Below are 19,223 nucleotides of genomic sequence, written 5' to 3' on the forward strand. Positions count from 1 at the left end.
ATTCATCATTCGAATCCCGCCTCGTCAATAAATATTATTTCGTTTTATTTATTTCTCCTCCTCCTCTCCGCATCTCCTCTCCTTCCTCCTCTCCACTCCCTCCTCCATCCCGGCTCCTTGCCTCAGCACTCCTCGTTTGACTAGGCTTTACTCTCTCCCACCCGAGGCTTTAACCTCCTTCCCCATCACTATCCTTCGCTCCGCTCTCTCCCTCCACTGTCTTCGCTTTCCCTCGCCACCGGAATTACCGCCACGGTGGTCTAGTGGTTATGGTGCTCGACTGCTGACCCGAAGGTCGCGTTATCGAATCCCGGCCGCGGCGGCCGCATTTTCGATGGAGGCGAAAATGCTCGACGTCCGCTTACTCAGGTTTAGGTACGCGTTAAGGAACCCCCAGGTGGTCTAAATTTCCGAAGTCTTCCACTACGGCGTCCCTCATAATATCGTAGTTTTGGGACGTTAAACCCCAACAATTAGTATATTAAACAGCACCGCGGCGCTGTTAAAAACGGCTCACCACAAGCCGTGGGAGTGCCACCGAAGTGAAGCGGTTAGGCGACAGCAGCACCAGCGATGTGGTGTGCGCCTTATCGCACTATATATATGCTTCCCCCATTCAGCATAGGGCGAGAAAAGCACGTGCCCAGTCTTCAATGTACAAGCAATAGTGCGCAGGTCAAACCCATTCTGACGTGGAAAAGTTGCTTGAGCTCCGGGTGTGCTGTAGCTTCTTTTATCATGCAGTAGGGAGCCTACATGAACGGCCGTTTAAAACAGGCGGTCATGTAGGCTCCCTATCATGCAGTGTCCGTACGGCGGTGAACAAAATTTTTGAATATCTGTGAATGCAGTCAAATTTGACTATTTCGTACTCGGAAAACTCGAATTATCCTATGTAATAATATCTAGGGTTTAACGTCCCAAAACCACGATATGATTATGAGAGACGCCGTAGTGGAGGGCTCCGGAAATTTCGACCACCTGGGGTTCTTTAACATGCACCTAAATCTAGGTACACGGGCCTCAAACATTTTCGCCTCCACCGAAAATGCAGCCGCCGCGGCCGGGATCCGATAATTATCCTATATACTAAACTGCAGTCGAGCCCGACTATATCGAACTTGGGTAGATCGAATTATCCTTTATATCGAACTACTTTCGAACACGACAATGCTTTAACGTCAGCGCGTAGGAAAATCTACGGCTACATCGAACAAAAATCGCCGGAACACTTGATGTGACGAACATCGTGTAGCGCAAAACGCCCCAAGAAGCTGGCTTTCCCTCAGATTTTTTGTTGTTTTTCCTCACGGAAGGAGACTTTCCCGCATGCATTTGGGAGAGCGGGCGATGTTATTAGGAGAAGAAAACAAGCGCTGTGTCCTCGTGTCTTCCTTTTCGTCCTCGTGTTTCCTTGCGCTGAAACATAATATATGCAGTACCAACTAGCCCACCAGTCGGTTTTATTTAGGAAAACAACTTTATTTGTGCACGTCTTGTGACTGGTGCGTATAGATGGAGCCCCTATTCCATGGCCCCACTGGCTTCTGCGGCTCGCCGGGCCTGGTCGAGGGTTGCCAGCTAGCTTCCCAAGTCCAGTTCGGGGAGTCGCGCCTCTCACGACCAGTTTACGAGTGAGTCCTTGACTAGCGGCGAGACGGCGTCTGCTGGGCGCCTCTGGCATTCGTATGTGATGTGTTGGGGTGTTGGCGTGTCTCCACACTTTCTTTATTGTGATGTATGAAAAAAGAAAAAAAGAATGAAACCTCCCACACTAAAGCCCAAGGGTATTTGTTTTCGTGTCTGTCGGGATACATCTTGTGTAGTCTTTGCAAGTGAGGTGCGTTTGTCTGTAGTCGGCGCCAGTCCCTCGCCTGGCCCCTGTTGAGCTTGGGGATGGGGAAGAGCCTTTGATCGTCGTCAGAACCTTTGCATCTCTAGAATTTCTTGCGTGGGGGCGTTCGTTGGGGCGGAGTGCTCCGCGGCTCGGGCTGTCATGTCTCGAGCGAGGTGGTCCACCCGTTGGTTGCCGTACACACCGGCATGTGCCAGGCACCAGGTTATCCCATGGTCGGCCGGTGTGATTTAGGAGAGAGCCGCGTGGAGCGAGTCGAAACTACCGCTTGCCATCGCGTGTTTTCTTGCATGATTCCTCGTCGTTGCGCCGCCGGCCCGTCGTGTAGGGTCACCGTTCACTTCTCCGCTCGTTTTGTTAACGCGATGGATGCCGTAACACAGAAGAACCCGCTATCCTCCGCAAAGCTGGCGATAATCTGTACAGTCGAACGTGAGGAAAATTGCACCATCTCCCGCTAAAGGGGACCATGAGGCGATGCGAAGCCAGAGCACTTGCACGATCGCGTTCCGTTGGCGTTCGTTGGACATGCTACCGACCTCGCGTCGTGGAACGCGAAGAGGGACGCTACGCGCGTTATATCTTCCATCTAGCCTGGCCGTTAATTCTCACAAGGCGAGCGGGGAACGCGGTCGACAGGCGGGCGAGAGGGGGACAGCGTAGGAGTGGAGAGAGAAGGGGAGGGGACGCGCATGCGCTCGAGCTCATCGCGGCGTTGCGCAGGCATTGCGTCGGCATGTCTAGCGCGCGTTTCAGAGGAAGAGTGGAAAGGGGGAGGGGAGAGGGAAAGTGGAGAGGGGAAGTGGAGAGGAAGTGTGTGGAATGGGTATGCGCATGCGCAGTAAGGGTGGTCACGCCGCACACCACCACCACCGGATTGAGCTCCGCCTTAAGATACTTCGCATCTAAAAGAAGCCTTACGTCGCCGCTGTGTACAGCATCCCAATAAACACGCCGAGTACGGTATCGAATAACGAGGCCGACATTAGGGACAAGGCAGACTAGACGCTTCCGGCGCCCAACGAGTGCGTATGAAGATTTTGAGGCTCTATTTACATCGATACCACATTTCCTAGCGTATAACTCGCCCCTGCGTATAGACTCGCATCCACAACTACAAACTGCGAAAAAATATAGAATAATAAAAATAAAAACTACGTATTACAGTGAAGGAGTCTTTCTTACATTATTTGGAGCAGTGCCATGAAGTCAACTCGCGCGCCAAAATTCGCGTCAAACAAACTAATTTCACTAAAAGTTGTAACTAGAATTATCCGATATGTCGAAGTAATTCACGTTTTTCTTTTTTTCTTTTACTCTTTTTTTTGCGATTTCGACTGTATTTTCGAACACCTCGACGCTTTTCAATGCGTAGGAAAATTTAAGGCTACATCGAACAAATATAGCGGAAGCACTTCATATATATGTCGAACACCAGGCATCGTGAAACGCCCTCACAAGTTGAGTTTTCCTCACGGAAAGGGTCCTTACCACATGCATCTGGGAGAGCAAGCGGCGTGATTAGCAGAGCGCCGTGCTGAGCGAGTAGTGACTACCGCTCGCCATCACGATTTCCACCGCAGCACACTCGGCGCATTACAATGTGGAACAAACGGGATTTCATTCATTCGCCATCATGTGTTTTCTCCCAAGGTTCCTCGGTGGCACGCCCGTCGGCCCATCGTGTACTGTCACCGGGGCCGCCGTCCGCTTCTGCGCGATTCTCTGCTCCCTTTGTTAATGGGGTGGCAGCCGTGAAACGGAAGAACCTGCTTTTCTCCGCAAAGCTGGTGATAATCAATGCACTCGAACGTGGAGAACAGAAGCCTGACATCGCCGCTATACGTACAGCATCTCAAGTAGCACGCCGAGTTACGAGTATGATATTGTAGAACAAAGCAGACACCAGGGCCAAGGCGGACTAGAGGCTTCCGGCGCACGACGAGTACGCACAGCTGTGTATCAAGATGTTGAGACGCTGCTTACATCGGTATCATTTTCTAACGTATAATCCCCCCCCCCCCCCCCAACTAAAACCACGGAGAAATAAAAACTAAAATAAAAAGTTCCCTTGTTTTGCCGTGAGGCCAACTTGCGCAACGAAATTTTTTTGAAGTTCTATATCGAATTATACGATATAACTAATTACCGTATTTTTGCGGGTTTGATCTATGCGGGTTCTTTGTAAGGTAGCAATTCTGCGTTGCTCATAGTTCAGTGCGAAAGCAATTCTACCCCAACTATCGATATTTCGGGAGTGTCAGGAAAGAACACGAGGCTTCAGTTGAGATCAGAGGGGTAAATGGCCTCGGCCTGTGCTCCCAGGCATTCCTCGGACGTGCGGCGCTTGTACGAGTTTGCTTCGGACAGTCGGGATTAGCACTCCTCGTCCGTTTCAACAGCGTGCCTGTCACACTTGCGCGTTCTTCGAAATTCCAACAGGGTTTCGCGTTGTCCGCGGCTCTCGAATGTGCCTTCACATAATACTACGTTGCTTGGCGGAGCCAAACAGTCAATTTTTGCGAGACATAAAAGCGCACGCGCGGGACAAACTTTTTCGTTTACGGAGCGACAAACATTCGGCACTATATCTACACTGAAACTTTATATATTATGGTTTCTAGCCCTTGGATCTAATAGGTTTAGACAAAACTTGATTGCAGACTAGTCGCCTTGATTTCCATACTTTTTAATACGTGAATAGCGCTAGCTTTGTCCCCTATACGTAAATTTTCTCACCCACTCCCCCCTCAACCAATTTCCTCACTATTTGCAGTCAGTCGTTCAGCTTTCAGCAGATGTAGCTGAAAAACTACAGCGTCATCAGCAGTACTTTTCTCACCGTCCTTATGTTAATAAACAAGTTACTACATAGACTATACCATGCGACAAGTGTCAAAATGCGCACTTGAGGCCAGTAAGAATGACCGCATTTCTCGAGGGACATCTTATTAGTCCTTGGAGTGAAGTTGTAGCTGCATCTTCTGCAACCGCCTACGAAATTAAGCTATATAACCCAAATACCAAGGTACGGAATCCAGGTAGTAGCAGCACAGCTGCGCTACAGGACATTTTGCGTTCCACTGTAGCCGTAATTCGTTCGCCGAGGCCGAGGACGAACAACGAATTGGGGCTCAGCATCAGTGCATGTTACTGCCACTGTGATAAAGGAAAGGGGAATAGATCGAGGGAGCAGTTTCTTTGTCAGTGGCAACTCGCGCTATATTTATTTCATGACTGTTATAGGAAACACTGATATCACGTATAGCCACAACAGTCAAAGTAAAACGGCAAGGCCAGGCAGGATACCCGCCGTGGTAGCTCAGCAGCCAAGTTGTTGCGCTGCTCAACTACAGGACGCGGGTTCGGTTCACGCCGGCAGCGTTACGATAGGGGGCAAAGTGAAAAGAAACGCCCGTGTGCTTTGGTTTGGGTGCACGTTAAAGGACCCCAGATTGTCAAATTATTCCCACTATAGGCTCCTGTATAGTGCCTCCTGTTCGGGGTTATATCGCTTAAAACAAAAAAAAAATTATTAATTGCAAGATTAGGGAGGTTATGCACTTTAATTCACAGATGCCAGTGACTTATCAACGATAACGTGAACAATACGATCCCAATAGTCCACGAACACAGCAGTAATATGGATACTGGGAACGGCTAAGCGCATTGCGTAGATATATCTTTACCATAAAATAGTTCGGTTAAAATTCCATTTAATCTCATAAAACCAACAAATAAATGTTGACATAAAATTTTCAGGATAAAACAGATACAGTCATTGGGAAAAATTATCACTTACTGGTAGTTGAAAGGGAAAGATTCCAGCTCTAGACGATGCAGCTTTTGTTTTCAGGAGCACGCCGACGGCACCGACGGCGACGTTGCACCTCGTAACATTGCGTTGTTTGAGTGAGTCGTTACCTCTTGCAATAATTTTTTTTGTCCTTCCGACGAGACATGCTTCTAGGAACGGTGTTCTGCGAGGAATGTTTTTTTTTTCATAGTTATGAGTAAAAATAGGCCAATACATATCTTTGCGATGTCGGGAGCTCCCGATGTGGATGCTTTTGTAAATGTAACGCCGATTACGGCAGCTTGTCACTACATCTACAGGTCACCTGTGCTGATTGTTTTAACTGACGAATGCACGCCGAATGAGAGCATGTATATACACTGTACCGGAGTATGGTATATGTATAGTAACAAGTGAGAGGTTCGGAACTGTAAACACTGCGCAGCTTTAGTAACACTCAAGTAGACAGCTGGCTATAGAAATTTCTACGCAAGAGTATTGTAAAAGTTTCTCAGAGAAAAAATAACATTAGCTTTTTTTTAAACGCATGCAAAGAGAAAAATAAACAAGGGAAAGAACGCATTTTTAAGTTACACACGCCGCGACGCAAGGCTCTGAATAATCGCCTAGGGCCTGAAATGAACGATGTCAAGCTGCACGGATATGAACAAGCTGAGTCCTATGAACAGGAAGAGGAACACGACCGTGCGCTTGGTCACGGGCAGGGCGCAGAGCTTGGCCTGCATCCTCAGTGAGGACGTAAAGAGCAGGAACGTGTCCAGTTCCGACGACGGCACGTTGGCGTAGCCGAAAGGGCGCGCCATTATCTCCAGCCCAACTTCCCGGACGTGGTTGCACTCGGAGCTGAGCCGGCTCGCCTGCACCAGGGGAATGAGCAGGAGCGAGAACCAGACGGCCACGTTGAGCCAGGCGGCCATGAAGCGCTGCCACTGCGTCCACGGCGTGCCGAACAGGGCGTAGAAGCAGACCACCGTCCTCGAGGCGACCCACATTGTCTGCACGGTCACAGCGAGCGCGTGCCTCTTGTTGAGATACCGGACGCTCTTGCGGGCCTCCCCGACGCCACGGTAGAACTCGAGCAACGTCGTTCGCCTCTCGCGCACAGCCTGCGACATGTTCTGTAGATAAACGAGCACCAGCTGGCAATGGATAGCGTAGCTCGTGGCCAGGGTCATGCTCACGACGTCGTGGAACATAAGCATCAGCACGAGCGCCGCGAGCAGGAAGTAGTGCACGTCCTCGTCGCCCTCGGAGACGTAGATCCACTGGAAGTTTAGCGTGCCGCCGGCATAGATGTTGAGCACCTGTGACGCCAACGAGGAGATGATCCAGAGCACTCCGGCAGCGTAGACTGCGTGCAGACGACGGGTGATGCGCTTCCTGGCGACGTTCCAGACGCCGCTGGTGGTTAGCTGCAGGAACACCTTTTCCACAAGCGCCTGGAACTGCTCGTACTCGCTCGAGCGCATGTGCAATAAGGCGACTACGTACGCAGAGGTCTGCATTGCCGATGGTAGAACGTACACGGCGAACCAGCTGCCGCCACATGTCTGCAATGAAAAGACGCACTCAGGCTCTGCAATCAATTTGTTTAGTGGTAAGAACTTCGGCGGCTTAATTACTCGCAAGTTATAGCATTCGTTATTGACTGATATGCCCCGTACGTCAAAAGGAGAGAGTGCAGTGGCGAGCACATTATCTCGTTATTTCGATGATACAAATACTAAGACTTGGTAGCATTGGTTTTCCTTGCATGTAAATTATCGAGTTTAATAATACCGCGGCGCTGCGCTACACACACACATATATATATATATATATATATATATATATATATATATATATATATATATATATATGTGTGTGTGTGTGTGTGTGTGTGTGTGTAGCGCAGCGGTAAGAACTTCGGCGGATATATATATATATATATATATATATATCAGTCGAAAAAGCGTTTTCACCACGTTTTTGTTTTCCCCCCAGAATCGCTGTAATTTTCGACTAGCTTAAATTCAAAGTAGTGATCACTTAGTAGATCTTATCTTTTACTGTTCATTTGTTCTGTCGTACTGTCATCCTCTTTCAACTTTTTGTCCTTCCTTTTCTCCCGTACGCAGTAGCAGGCTCGATCGCGCATTTTCAAGACGACCTGTCTTTACTGAAAATAAAGCGAAATCTCACTTCATACGGGACATCCTATGACGTCCTTCTAACCTTGATCAGATGACCGTATATTTAAGTGTAGTTATAGGTCTGTATTCCCTCTCAAAAATTATTTTGCTTATTGTAGCAGCTAAATAGGAGTCCTACTCGTTGGAAAATTCTCGTAAAGACCGTAATAATTACCGCGTCACTTCCTTCGACCCATCCGAAGTGTTTGAGGGTGTCGAAGTGGAGCACCGACGACCTGTAGTTGACAATGCCGTCCCTGCGGAAGCAGGACGCGTACTGCAGCATCTGTCCCATCAAGAGCACGACAAAGACGACCACGTTGTACATGACATTGAGTGTCTGCAGCGCGGGCTGGCAGCGCACAGGCTCGCTGGCTTCCACTAGGGGCAGCCAACCGACCATGGCGAGGAGCCGGAAGTAGTGGCGGAGCACGTTCTTCCGGCAGAAGTTGAGCACCACCGAAGTGGAGACCTCCATCGGGCTGTGCATGTCCAGGAAGGCGCCAGAGCGGATGCCCACGTAACTGTTGTTGCTGCACACTATCTGCAGCTGCGGTGAGACGCTGTTGGAGTCCGAGGACTGTAGACTCTCGTCCTCTCGCAGCTGTTGCCCGCATGTCAGGGGCGCATCTTCGGCCGGAGTCACTAGAATCTCCGTAGTCATCTGTACAGCGTGAAGGTATATTATTCGCAGTGTTGATGTACAGACGAGTCCACTGTTAAAGGGAACACTTTGCATGCAGGGCATGTTTGGATTACGCTCTCTTGCAAAAACAGTGGCTTAGATTTGCATAAAACTACTGGTCGTTGACAGTTATGCCTCTTTTTGACAGACTCGTGCAGGGTATGAACACTATGTTTCCCGGTCCACTTGCTGTTAAAGGGCCAGCAAAAAGAAAGGCGCTCATTGGAGTGTTCCCTTTAACAGTGGACCGTACTGTACTTGCGTCTTCTTTAGCCGCAAATCCCAATCTCATATTCTTAATAGTATAATCTTATGCAAGGACAGTATTCAAATTACTATATACGACATTTGAACTAGCGTCGTAGGACGCTAGTTTTTTTTTTCTTTTTCCGAAGTCCATTTTGCTCTATCCGAGGCGGCGCATATTCTTGCACATGTGAATGCTGTACAAACTTACTTTCTATTCCAAAGGCGTGCGACCGCATTTCTCCGCACCATTGAATACCGGCGAAGCAAGCGTCTGGGGGCGCACACGGGGAACGTGTTGCTCCATGGAGCATTTTATTTGAGGCGTAAACTTAATTGTTCGCATCCATGTTCATTATACGCGCACTGACATAACTATAGCGGCTACCTTTCGTAAACGGCGGAGGTAATAATGTGCCCGATTCATGTTGATTGTTTTCTTGGATTCTGAAAGGCAAGAACACCGACAAGGAAATCGTCAACTTCGTTCAGCGATAAAACCGATTAGTATAGTCAACTTGACTGTTGCGGCACAGTGGCTACGGTGGCTTAACACACCTGTTTGGCTTCGCAACTTTCCATTGTTCCTCTACCCTCCGGCGCCCTTCCCGTCCAGCGCGCCGTGCCGCCGTCTTTAGCGCGTGAGCGCCAGGCGCACTCATGACTTGTTCGCTGCCAGCTTCATAAGGACTCAACGGAAGATTTTCCCATGCTTACGGTCCTGCTGCCAACGCAATAAAGACTGGGCGAGTTCGCCAGTTCAACCCATAGGTGTGCTGCTGCCTTACGATTCGTAGTTTGCACAGGAGGAACGAGCTCGTATCGTTGAACATCTTGGGTTAGAGCCATGGCCATGGCGCAAGGAGGCAGCGGGGCAAGGATGACGACAGTGGCGTAGCCGGGGGGGGGGGGGGGGGCACACCAGGCCTGAGCCCGTGCCCCCCCCCCGCCCGAATTTTTTTTTCCCTATGAGATATAGAGCACGAAATGACACTGGACCCCACTTATCTGCCCAGACCAGGCCCGTAGCCAGGAAGGGGGCCCGCCCCCCCCCACCCCTGAAATTTTTATGATACATGGTGTTTTACCGAAAATAAATAATGAAAATAGGCGTTTTTCTCAAATAGTCAAGGCTTTCAGCAAGTGCCCCCCCCCCCCCCCCGAAAAAAATTCCTGGCTACGGGCCTGGCTTAGACCCAATGTCGGATTAACATCAACGGACCTGCCATCGGATCAGCGGACCTGCCAAGTGAGTAAGAAACAAATTGGACCTGCCCCCCCCCCCCCCCCCCAAGTGTAAGAATCAAATTTACCAGTGAAATTGACCTGCGTTCTATCTATCGCTAGCTGATGCAAACAAACCAGGCCCATAGCCACGAATTTTTTTCGGGGGGGAGGGGGGGCACTCGCTGAAAACCTTGACTATTTCAGAAAAGCATCTATTTTCATTATTTTTGGTAAAAACACCTACTTCACCAAAATTTCGGGGGGGGGGGTGGTCGGGGGGGGGGGTGCGCTTCACTTGGCAGCCACTCTTAGATGCCCATGATGCAGGGGAACTCGTGGGCCAGCTTGTTGGTATTCATCTTGAAAACTGCGCAACACAAGGGCGAAGAAAGAAACAACCGGATGGGCGCTGACTCGCAAGATGAACACCAACCAACTTGCCCAAACCACTTCTAAACTTCAGCTTGTTGGGTGCAGAAAATACAGCAGGCACTCCGTATCTGAGCCACTTTCATATTGTTACTCATCTTGTGTATACATAAGGCATGACTATCAGCCTTTGACCGCTCTGCTCACCAGCTGTTGCCTCGTTTTCCAGAATTGCGTTGCAGGAAAATTGCCACAGACGAAGTGACCGAATGAGGGTATCCGGCTTTCGACAGCCGAGCCAATCGGTATTCGAAGCTATCCCGCATCTTGGGCTCACAAGCATTCTGCTCGCAGAACGCAGTGGTAATACCTGTTCTATTTCACTTCTGCGTTGCACTTCGACAGCAAACTCCGCTTGTCGAACAAAAGAAACCTGGCTTGTCCATTCAGTCGATATATATCTACGATAGCTCGGCGCCAAGCACAGCAAAAAGTTTCACTTACCTTCACTCCCCTCGATGCGCGCAAAGCAGTATTGAGGTCAGTTGCATTGTCACGGCCACCCAAATTCGGTCAGCAACGGTAGTTTTTCTCGCGCTAATAACGGTTCTTGAGGTAATGCGTTCATTTTACAAGTTAGCCTGAACGCGGAACTCGAGGCAATGGTGGGCGTGTGAGGGAACGACGGCCAAGTCAAGATGTGTTCGGCAAAGTTGACGCAACTCGCTACTCTGAATAGCCACGTGACGTACTACCACCCAGAGGGGTTATAGATGGCGCCGCGACGCTTTCATTTATCGCTGTAGCGTCGCCGACGTCAGCTACCAGGGCTGAAAATTGGAAGTTATTCCAAATGATAAAGAAAGGCACTCGCGCTCCTTCACTCGTCCGAGTGTGGTGCGGTGAGCTCTGCCGAAATCAGTCTTGTGAACGTTGGCGTTTCAATGATATCTAAATCGCGACCATACCGAGCTTTTTTAAAAAAAATATCGCACACTTTTGACACGTGCAAGCGATCGGAGGCGTCCCGCCAATTTTGTAATTTTACCGCTCGCTGGGATTTGTGTTATGGCGCTGCCGTCAAAGCTGTAACACTGATCATCGCAAGGCCAGGAGGTGGAAACTGTACACAATGTAGTACACCTTCCAGCAGCAAGGGCTCATTGAGTTATGAAGCGCGCGACATCAAAGCTTTGAGCATAAGAATTGGCATGCACAATTGCTTGAGATAACCGTGCCGTGTCGCTACGAATCTGGCCACTAAAAGTGACGTTTGCTCTGGTGTAAATGTACGAACCAATAATGCGCCGATGTGACACGAACTGCAGGCTGTGGAAGCGAAACTACGTGCATTACTTAGCCATAAGTTATGAGTTTCGCTCCATGAGCACTGTATGTCAGGAGTACAATCTCGATTGCTATTTTAGTATAATAATGGATGACGTAAAATATGGAAACACAAACACAGTAGAAGCGGCCGTGAAGTTCCGCTCCTCATTTCGCTCTCCTTTCCCCTGATGGCTCTCTGCATTTTCACTTCCGGGGGCCAAGCGAACCGTATACGCCTTAGAGCCGTGAAAGTATACATGCTCAAGGTAAGCTGTTCCATATCCTACTGCTACTTTCGTCCTTAAGTTTTGAACCCGGCTTATTAAAACGCGTACAACGCTCAGCAATACCCACGCGCGAACAGCTGAACTGGCTGAATTATCTGAGCTGAGTAACTGTCAGCAGTCTCAGACGAAACCGGCTACAAATTGAGGCGAATGAAATGGACAACGTTTTCGTTTCTTTCACGTCACAGAAGTTATTTTATTATTGTATTAATTTAAAAACACTAATATCACACAGAATTGACACATAATGCCAAGGAAAGTATGTGAGATGTCATTTGTAGTAATTAGGATATAAAGGTGAAGAAAGTAAAGTGGACGAAAAGATAACTTTCCGCCGGCAGGGACCGAACCTGCGACCTTCGGATAACGCGTCCGATGCTCTACCACTGAGCATCGCTTACCACAGGCCGTGGCATGCGGGTATGTGCCAGATGTTACCCGTGGAAAGGGTTTCACGACGTACGCGGCAAGCAATTCACGTTATTCATGTCATGACCTGTGAATTGCGTTCGTCATGTACTCGTATCCTCGTCGACCGATTTTGATAGCCTGAGTGAAAAGCTAAGGAGCCGACCACGAGAGCACGCAGACATAGGCGGATAGATAGATAGATAGATAGATAGATAGATAGATAGATAGATAGATAGATAGATAGATAGATAGATAGATAGATAGATAGATAGATAGATAGATAGATAGATAGATAGATAGATAGATAGATAGATAGATAGATAGATAGATAGATAGATAGATAGATAGATAGATAGATAGATAGATAGATAGATAGATAGATAGATAGAAATTATCAATGTGCCTTGGGTTCGCTAAGAAATGCTTCGTTTTAAAAAAAACTCCTGAGACACAGTGTGCCCCGCGAGGGCCAAATCTAAATGCGCTTTCACTCTAAGTCGCGATGTTGCAACATGTTATGGCAGATATTGATGCCAATATGGCTGCCCCATCTGGAGCCCTTATATAAGGTATCTGACACCAACACCCTTGAATCAGTACAAAAGAAAACAATCCGTTTCATATATATACCGTCGTTATGACTGGAACTTCTCTCCTTCTTACGCTAGGTCTACAACCTCTGCTCGAGCGACGTAATAATGAATGCCTTAAATTGTTGCATAACCTTGTTAACACCCCACGATACTCATTAACTAACAAATATCTATCTCCTGATAAACTGAGATCTACTAAGAATAGCCACAAGCCTAACATTGCACTAGTTCAACCGTGCACTAACTTATTTAAATACAGTTTGTTTCCTCGTGCAACTAAAAAATGGAATTTACTACCATGAGAACTTAGGTCGTTGCCTTAAAAGGAATTCTTGTAAAAGTTAACTTGATTCATGCTGCGTTTATTAATACCTGTTGTTTATTTAGTTATATGACAATCATGATTTCTACAGTGTTGTAATGGATTTGGGTTGAAAAATATTTTGATGTTGTATTTAATGTGTAAACGCACTCTTGCGATAGCCCAGTTGGACTGCAGTATGTATAAAAAATTTAATTCGTTCATTACAATAATTATTTATAATCATAATCCTAATAAGGCGACAATCAAGAAGTTGTAACATTTTCAGCTCTAAAAATTAAGGACGCTAAACGTGTCTTGCTAAAAACGTCCCTCGCCGATGTTTCTGTTGACCTTCTACATTGTCGACGTCTAGTTAGAACAGCAATGCGCGAATTTAACAATTACTTTTTGAGGGCACTATTGGGCATTAGCAAAACCACGGATGACTTCTCAACTCGACTGAGAACATCGGTTTGATTTCTCATGTACAAGATGAACTCTCTGTTAAAAAAAAAAAAAAAAAAAAAAAAAACCTTGGTATATATTAGTTGGGTCACTGTCTGCGTGCAGTATTATAATGCAAGAGTAGGTCATTCCTACAAAGAATAATGCTGCTATGCACTGGAAGGGTAAGTAAAAGCTCAAGTTATACGATTGTCCCATCAAACAAATCTTTGTTTAAGCCATATGCGGACCATCCAGCACCTGGCTTCGATGTCTTCATATCTTCATATTCTGGATTCCATTAGGATGCGTATGGTTGCTGCTTCGGGTGTCGTCCCATGCATAGGCGTGCCCAGGGTTCCCCATCAGGGGGGGGGGGGCAAAGGTTCATCGCAGCGCCCCCCCCACCCTATATATTCTAAGTCAATGCATGAGGCAGTTTTCGCCCCCCCCCCTTCTTAGGTGACTAGAAGGGTCAATGCTAGGAGCAGATTTTGCGCCCCCCTCTTACCCCCCCCCCCCCCCCTGTGCGCATGCCTATGGTCCCATGAGTAATACGTTCCTTTGGCTGATCAAGTTCTGGTTAAACTCCGGGAAGAGTATTTACTAAATAAAATCAACAAAGACACATGGAAACATTTTTTCTGGTATCTTTATTTACAAGAAGTTGAATCTGTATACAACATGCTTACATTTTGCGAGCACTTGCTGAAACGTTTCTGGATAGTCATTATACTGCGTCACAACGAATGATGAAATGGTCCATTCGGTTTCTGTGGAACTGTTCGCCCTTGATATAAAATTTCTCTTTTTATAAGCAAGAACAACATGCCTCGAATCTCCACTGAGAGGTTCTTAGAAACACTGAATTACATTTAAATTAACTGCCTATCCATCTGCAAGCGTGTGCGTCATCGTTTATCTGGCTTATTTTAACGTCGTAACGATATTTTTGCTCGGGGCAAGTTAGGCTCAGTAGTTCAGTTGTAGTGGCATGCGTCTCCGTGCCATAGGTAATAGAGCGGCAGCTGAAAATTTGTGTTTGTGTTGCTGTAATTGCGAGGGGGGGGGGGGGAGGAGCCTATGCAGTATGCCACCTGAGCATTTGAGTACTTTAGCGTACCCAAATAAAATTTAAAAAGAAAACGCCGCTCTGCATGTTAATCTACATTGCCTCAGCGGAATCAAAAGTTTTCGGTACGTGTTAAGGCTGTTTAGTTTATATTCCTTACATATGGACGCATATTTCACCAAGGCGATATTGTTTCAGTGAACGCACGCCCCTTGCCTACAGTAGAAAACAACAATCTTTTTTTTTTTCATCTCTCGTGGGATCCTGATTACATGCCGAAGTATAATATGCGAAAAAAAAATCATTGAGTGTTAGCATACAGTGTGAAAACGTAGAAGGTATCATTCATGTTTGGAAGCGCTGTAAAAATATTTCAAACACATTCGCAATGAATAGGTTGTTTTGTCTGAAGAATGTCTTATGGGCACGTAATAACACACTTTTTGCTTCAGGACGTAGACACCAAGGCTATATTTCTAATAATCGTATTTCTCGACTATATCAATAAAATACTTAAATATATTTCTAGAAACACAGCAAAGAAGCGTCTTGGATATTCTTTTAAATGTAAAATGACAATGAACTTGCACAATTGTGCCTTCCTAAATACGTACACGTGAGCATATCTGTTACATAACCTATAACAAAGCCAACTGCTTCCACTACCACTTCGAGAAGGATCTTTATTGAAGTGGCCTTGAAATAAAAGTGATTTCATTATTTACCTACTATACAAAATCCCTGCAAAAGAGATCCTGACGATGTTAAGAGCGCACTGTACAAAGGTACAGAACAGAACAAAGAAATAAGGTAAAAACTGAGATAATGGTGTAAGCATACCGTTATTTTACTTAAATTGAATCAATATTTAAAAAAGAAAATGGTGGATCGCTGGCGAAAATGAGCAGCGCCACATTGCTTCAGTCATCTGGAGTCACTCGGAATATTTTTAAGATCAGTTATTTATAAGTACGCAGCGTGGAGAGTTGGGCGAGTTGGTACGAGTTCATTCTGGTCGAAACTGCGCAATAAGACGGGACACGAAGAAAGGCAAGACAAACGAGCGCAGTGCGCTCGTTTGTCTTGCCTTTCTCGTGTCCCGCCTTATTGCGCAGTTTCGACCAGTTATTTATATTTCATTTCAAACAATAAGTTTAATTTGGAACATTTTTCGAGCGTATTTACAAACGCTAACTGATACGAACAAATTTACATGATAAGTTTTAACTAATCAGTAAACAAGACTCTCTACAAAAACACTCCGAATATGCTCACGACAACTGGAAACAGTGTCTGGGGTCATATCTGTCTTACAAAGTACCGCTTTTTCAGCTTAGGCTTGGGCTATGTGAAATGACCAGTTTAGATGTATTTTCGAACTGTTGTCACACATGTCGCTATAGTTAAACGTTGTTGTACAGTGTAAGAACGTCAGCATGGGTTCATTTATGCAATCGTATCGGCGAAAAGCCTCATCCAGTTATCAATACGCGTATCGACACGTAAATGCCAAGGAATAGCGAAATGAAAGATGCGAGCTTCCTGGTACGCAGTGCAACAATCTAAAGGCAAGCGAGCGCTGCAAAGAAATAGTTTAAGCAGTCTGAAATTTGTTCTGTATCTCATAGCTGTCAAACACATTTACGAAAAATTATGTCTAAGTGTAATTCAGACATTGCACGTAAAATAGAAAAAAAAAGTTACGTACATAGAGCTAAATCTTCAACTCTGCTAAAGCTTTTGCACAAGTGATTAATATCTTGATGTTTGCATGGCATAGGAGCAGGAGATGCCAAGCGATTGTGCTACTCACACACATATAACCCTAAGAAATCAGAGCAACCTGCATTGACCTCTTAGGTGACAGCTAGGGCAAGGTTCATGATATTATTCGTAGACAATGCGTTTTCATTGACCAGTCGGGGAACAAAATTGATTGCGGGAGACGATCGCAGTCGTAGTACGCGATTCTATGTAGCACGACTTTGATGCCTATTTCTTTCAAAAAAATTCGCACATATGCCGCAGTACCATTTTAGGGAGGCACAAATGGCTTTACTAAGTCACGCTGTTATTAGCATCTGTAACTTTGCGTGTCAGGGTTCCGAACATCTCATTAACATCATATAAAAGACCCCTTATAAGGTACTGTCGCGAAAGGCAGCAGCAAAACCCACTTGTGATCAGAACAAACGTCACAGGTGCGATGACTTAGCACAATGCGTAGGAAATGTGGAATTTCGCACATATTAGCTTGTTGAGAATCAAATGCGGTCTTCCAAAAGTGCAATGACCTCTTCCACTTTGTTGTAGGTGAAGCAGAAGTAAAACTAAGTAAATCGTATTCAGAAATGTCGTACAAATAATTGTCCAACGCTCTCTGTCAAGAATAATCACCAGTCGATGTGGGTACATGCTTGAAGAGCAGATGAACAAGTGATCATTCGCTTGGTATTTTTGTTAACAGATAGTACTCTCTTGTCCAAAATATTTCACATTTGTAATGAATATTCTATGCATGATATCCTGTACATGGAGTATACACTTGACGAACATATTTGCTTATATATGCATGGCGCTTTGACTTTATATTTCCAGAATATGAAGCAAACGCACGTGTAAAGTATTGAAGCAGCGTGTAATGAGCACATCAGAGTTGTCACCACACACCAAATATGATATGGGAACCAGCCCCATAATGTGTCGTGCAAATGACTGTTTGCCTTTTTCTCCTATCTGCTATGAGGAATGTACAAAGTAAGTACATTCCAGTCCGCATTTTTGTAACTTGAGTAATGATCGTGATGACCTTGGTAGATCTGCAAGAAAAATTCAAATCATGCCAGACTTGTGCACAGCTCCTGTACAGCAAAAATGACGCGAATGCTACCGATGTACGGGAGTGAGCAGGAGGCAAAATTACCTCCGTTCGACGCGGGTTGACACGCCAGCATTCACGACGGTGCATTCGTATCTCCGCTCGGGTCACTCACTGTGAGATCACAGAACGCACAGACGACACAGTAGACTTCCTGTTTTCGTCCCACAAGCACAAATTCTGTGTTGAATCTGGACATTTTCCAATTTTAAGTCATACATTCTCTCTTTTAGAGATCGATGATCCCGAGAGGGCAGTCGGAAAGTACAGTATGATTTAATCATTCTTGCCGTCTAAGGTCAATGACCTTTAACAACCTACGCCGACCACTAAAATGCGGTTTGTCTCTCGGTCTTGCGGGCGGCCATCGGTTTTCATATTTTTTTTTGTAATTAAAGCAAATGAAGGTTTGCTTTTAGACAGTCGATCGGTGCAATTCATAATGATGTTATCTCTACGTGTAACAATGATATTGCTTTCTAAGCAGATTTACTGGACCATAAATGACTTGTCAGATAGCTACTGAGTCCCGTTGAATCGTTAACCTACGTAAGTCATATATAAATGAGTGATTGCTGGGAGCGCATTCTCTCAATTTTGTGTTATCGGTGCTAGTGGAGCACACACAAAACTGGTATACAATTACGTTGCGGAATGATTGGTTTAACGTTCCCTCTAGAATTTTTCGAGGACATTCTGATCAAAAAGTTGAAAAATGTAAAATTTTTAACAGCGCCTGCTTGCGGTAGACCAAAAATAATGTCTACTACGCGTATATGCTGCACACTTAAAAAAGCTTTAGCTGGCGAGCTGATCAAAATACATAATACTTCAGGATACAATGTTAATAGCGTGATCAAACTTAAGGAAACAAGAAATAAACGACTGCGCGTTATAAGAAAGCGCGCTTGTCTGGCAGCAGATTTAACATATGCTTTTCGTGCTTTCGTGAACGTGCAGTGATGTCGATTAACGGACAACGATTAAAAGGACAACGTGCTGGAGAGAACGTGTTACCGTGAGTAAGGAGGTTCCATGGTGACCCAAGGGCATTATATCAATTTCGACGAATGAGTATTGGTATTACATTCAATGAGACTGTTCAAATGCAGTTATCAAAAAAATTGTGCCGTCATACCTGTTACTAGAGAGCAAAGGCAGAAAGCAAACTTCAACGTACTTTCGCTTGTTTATTGATTTATTTTGCTTCGGGAATATTAGATATCCGACTATAATACGCATATGAGCAAGCTGTATGGTGATCAGTGTGACGCGTGTATGTACAGCGAAGATGTGCAAGATATTTCTTCTTCAGTGAATGGTGAAAGACGACCTGTGTATAGTATATGAAATGTTCGGTGTGCCGACCGATGTAGTGTTTCTATTATTACCTAATGCGCCTTTTTTTGTGAAGCACTGAACATATCTTTCAAAAGCTGAATCAGCATAATGTTGTTCATGTACACCAGATTTCACCTAGTAATACATAGCCCTCGGTAGTTCAGGAGGAACCCACGCATGACTTCGTGGCACCT

General features: G+C 45.9%; 1 protein-coding gene across 2 annotated transcripts; it reads right to left on the reverse strand.

Moving 5' to 3' along the window:
• Positions 1-5,554: 5,554 nt before the first annotated feature.
• LOC119401258 (uncharacterized) lies at positions 5,555-11,050 on the reverse strand. Of its 2 annotated transcripts, none has more exons than XM_037667951.2 (3): positions 10,875-11,050; positions 8,019-8,488; positions 5,555-7,222 (listed from the first exon to the last, which is right to left on the reverse strand). In XM_037667951.2, the coding sequence occupies exons 2-3, from the start codon at positions 8,331-8,333 to the stop codon at positions 6,278-6,280; spliced, it is 1,260 nt and encodes a 419-aa protein (XP_037523879.1). In that variant the 5' UTR covers positions 8,334-8,488; positions 10,875-11,050; the 3' UTR covers positions 5,555-6,277. The 2 variants fall into 2 exon arrangements, with proteins under 2 accessions (XP_037523879.1, XP_037523870.1); XM_037667942.2 differs by having other exon boundaries at positions 8,019-8,507.
• Positions 11,051-19,223: the final 8,173 nt, after the last annotated feature.

This window comes from Rhipicephalus sanguineus, chromosome 1 (genome assembly GCF_013339695.2).
Source record: "Rhipicephalus sanguineus isolate Rsan-2018 chromosome 1, BIME_Rsan_1.4, whole genome shotgun sequence".
In the NCBI taxonomy this organism is placed as follows: domain Eukaryota; kingdom Metazoa; phylum Arthropoda; class Arachnida; order Ixodida; family Ixodidae; genus Rhipicephalus; species Rhipicephalus sanguineus.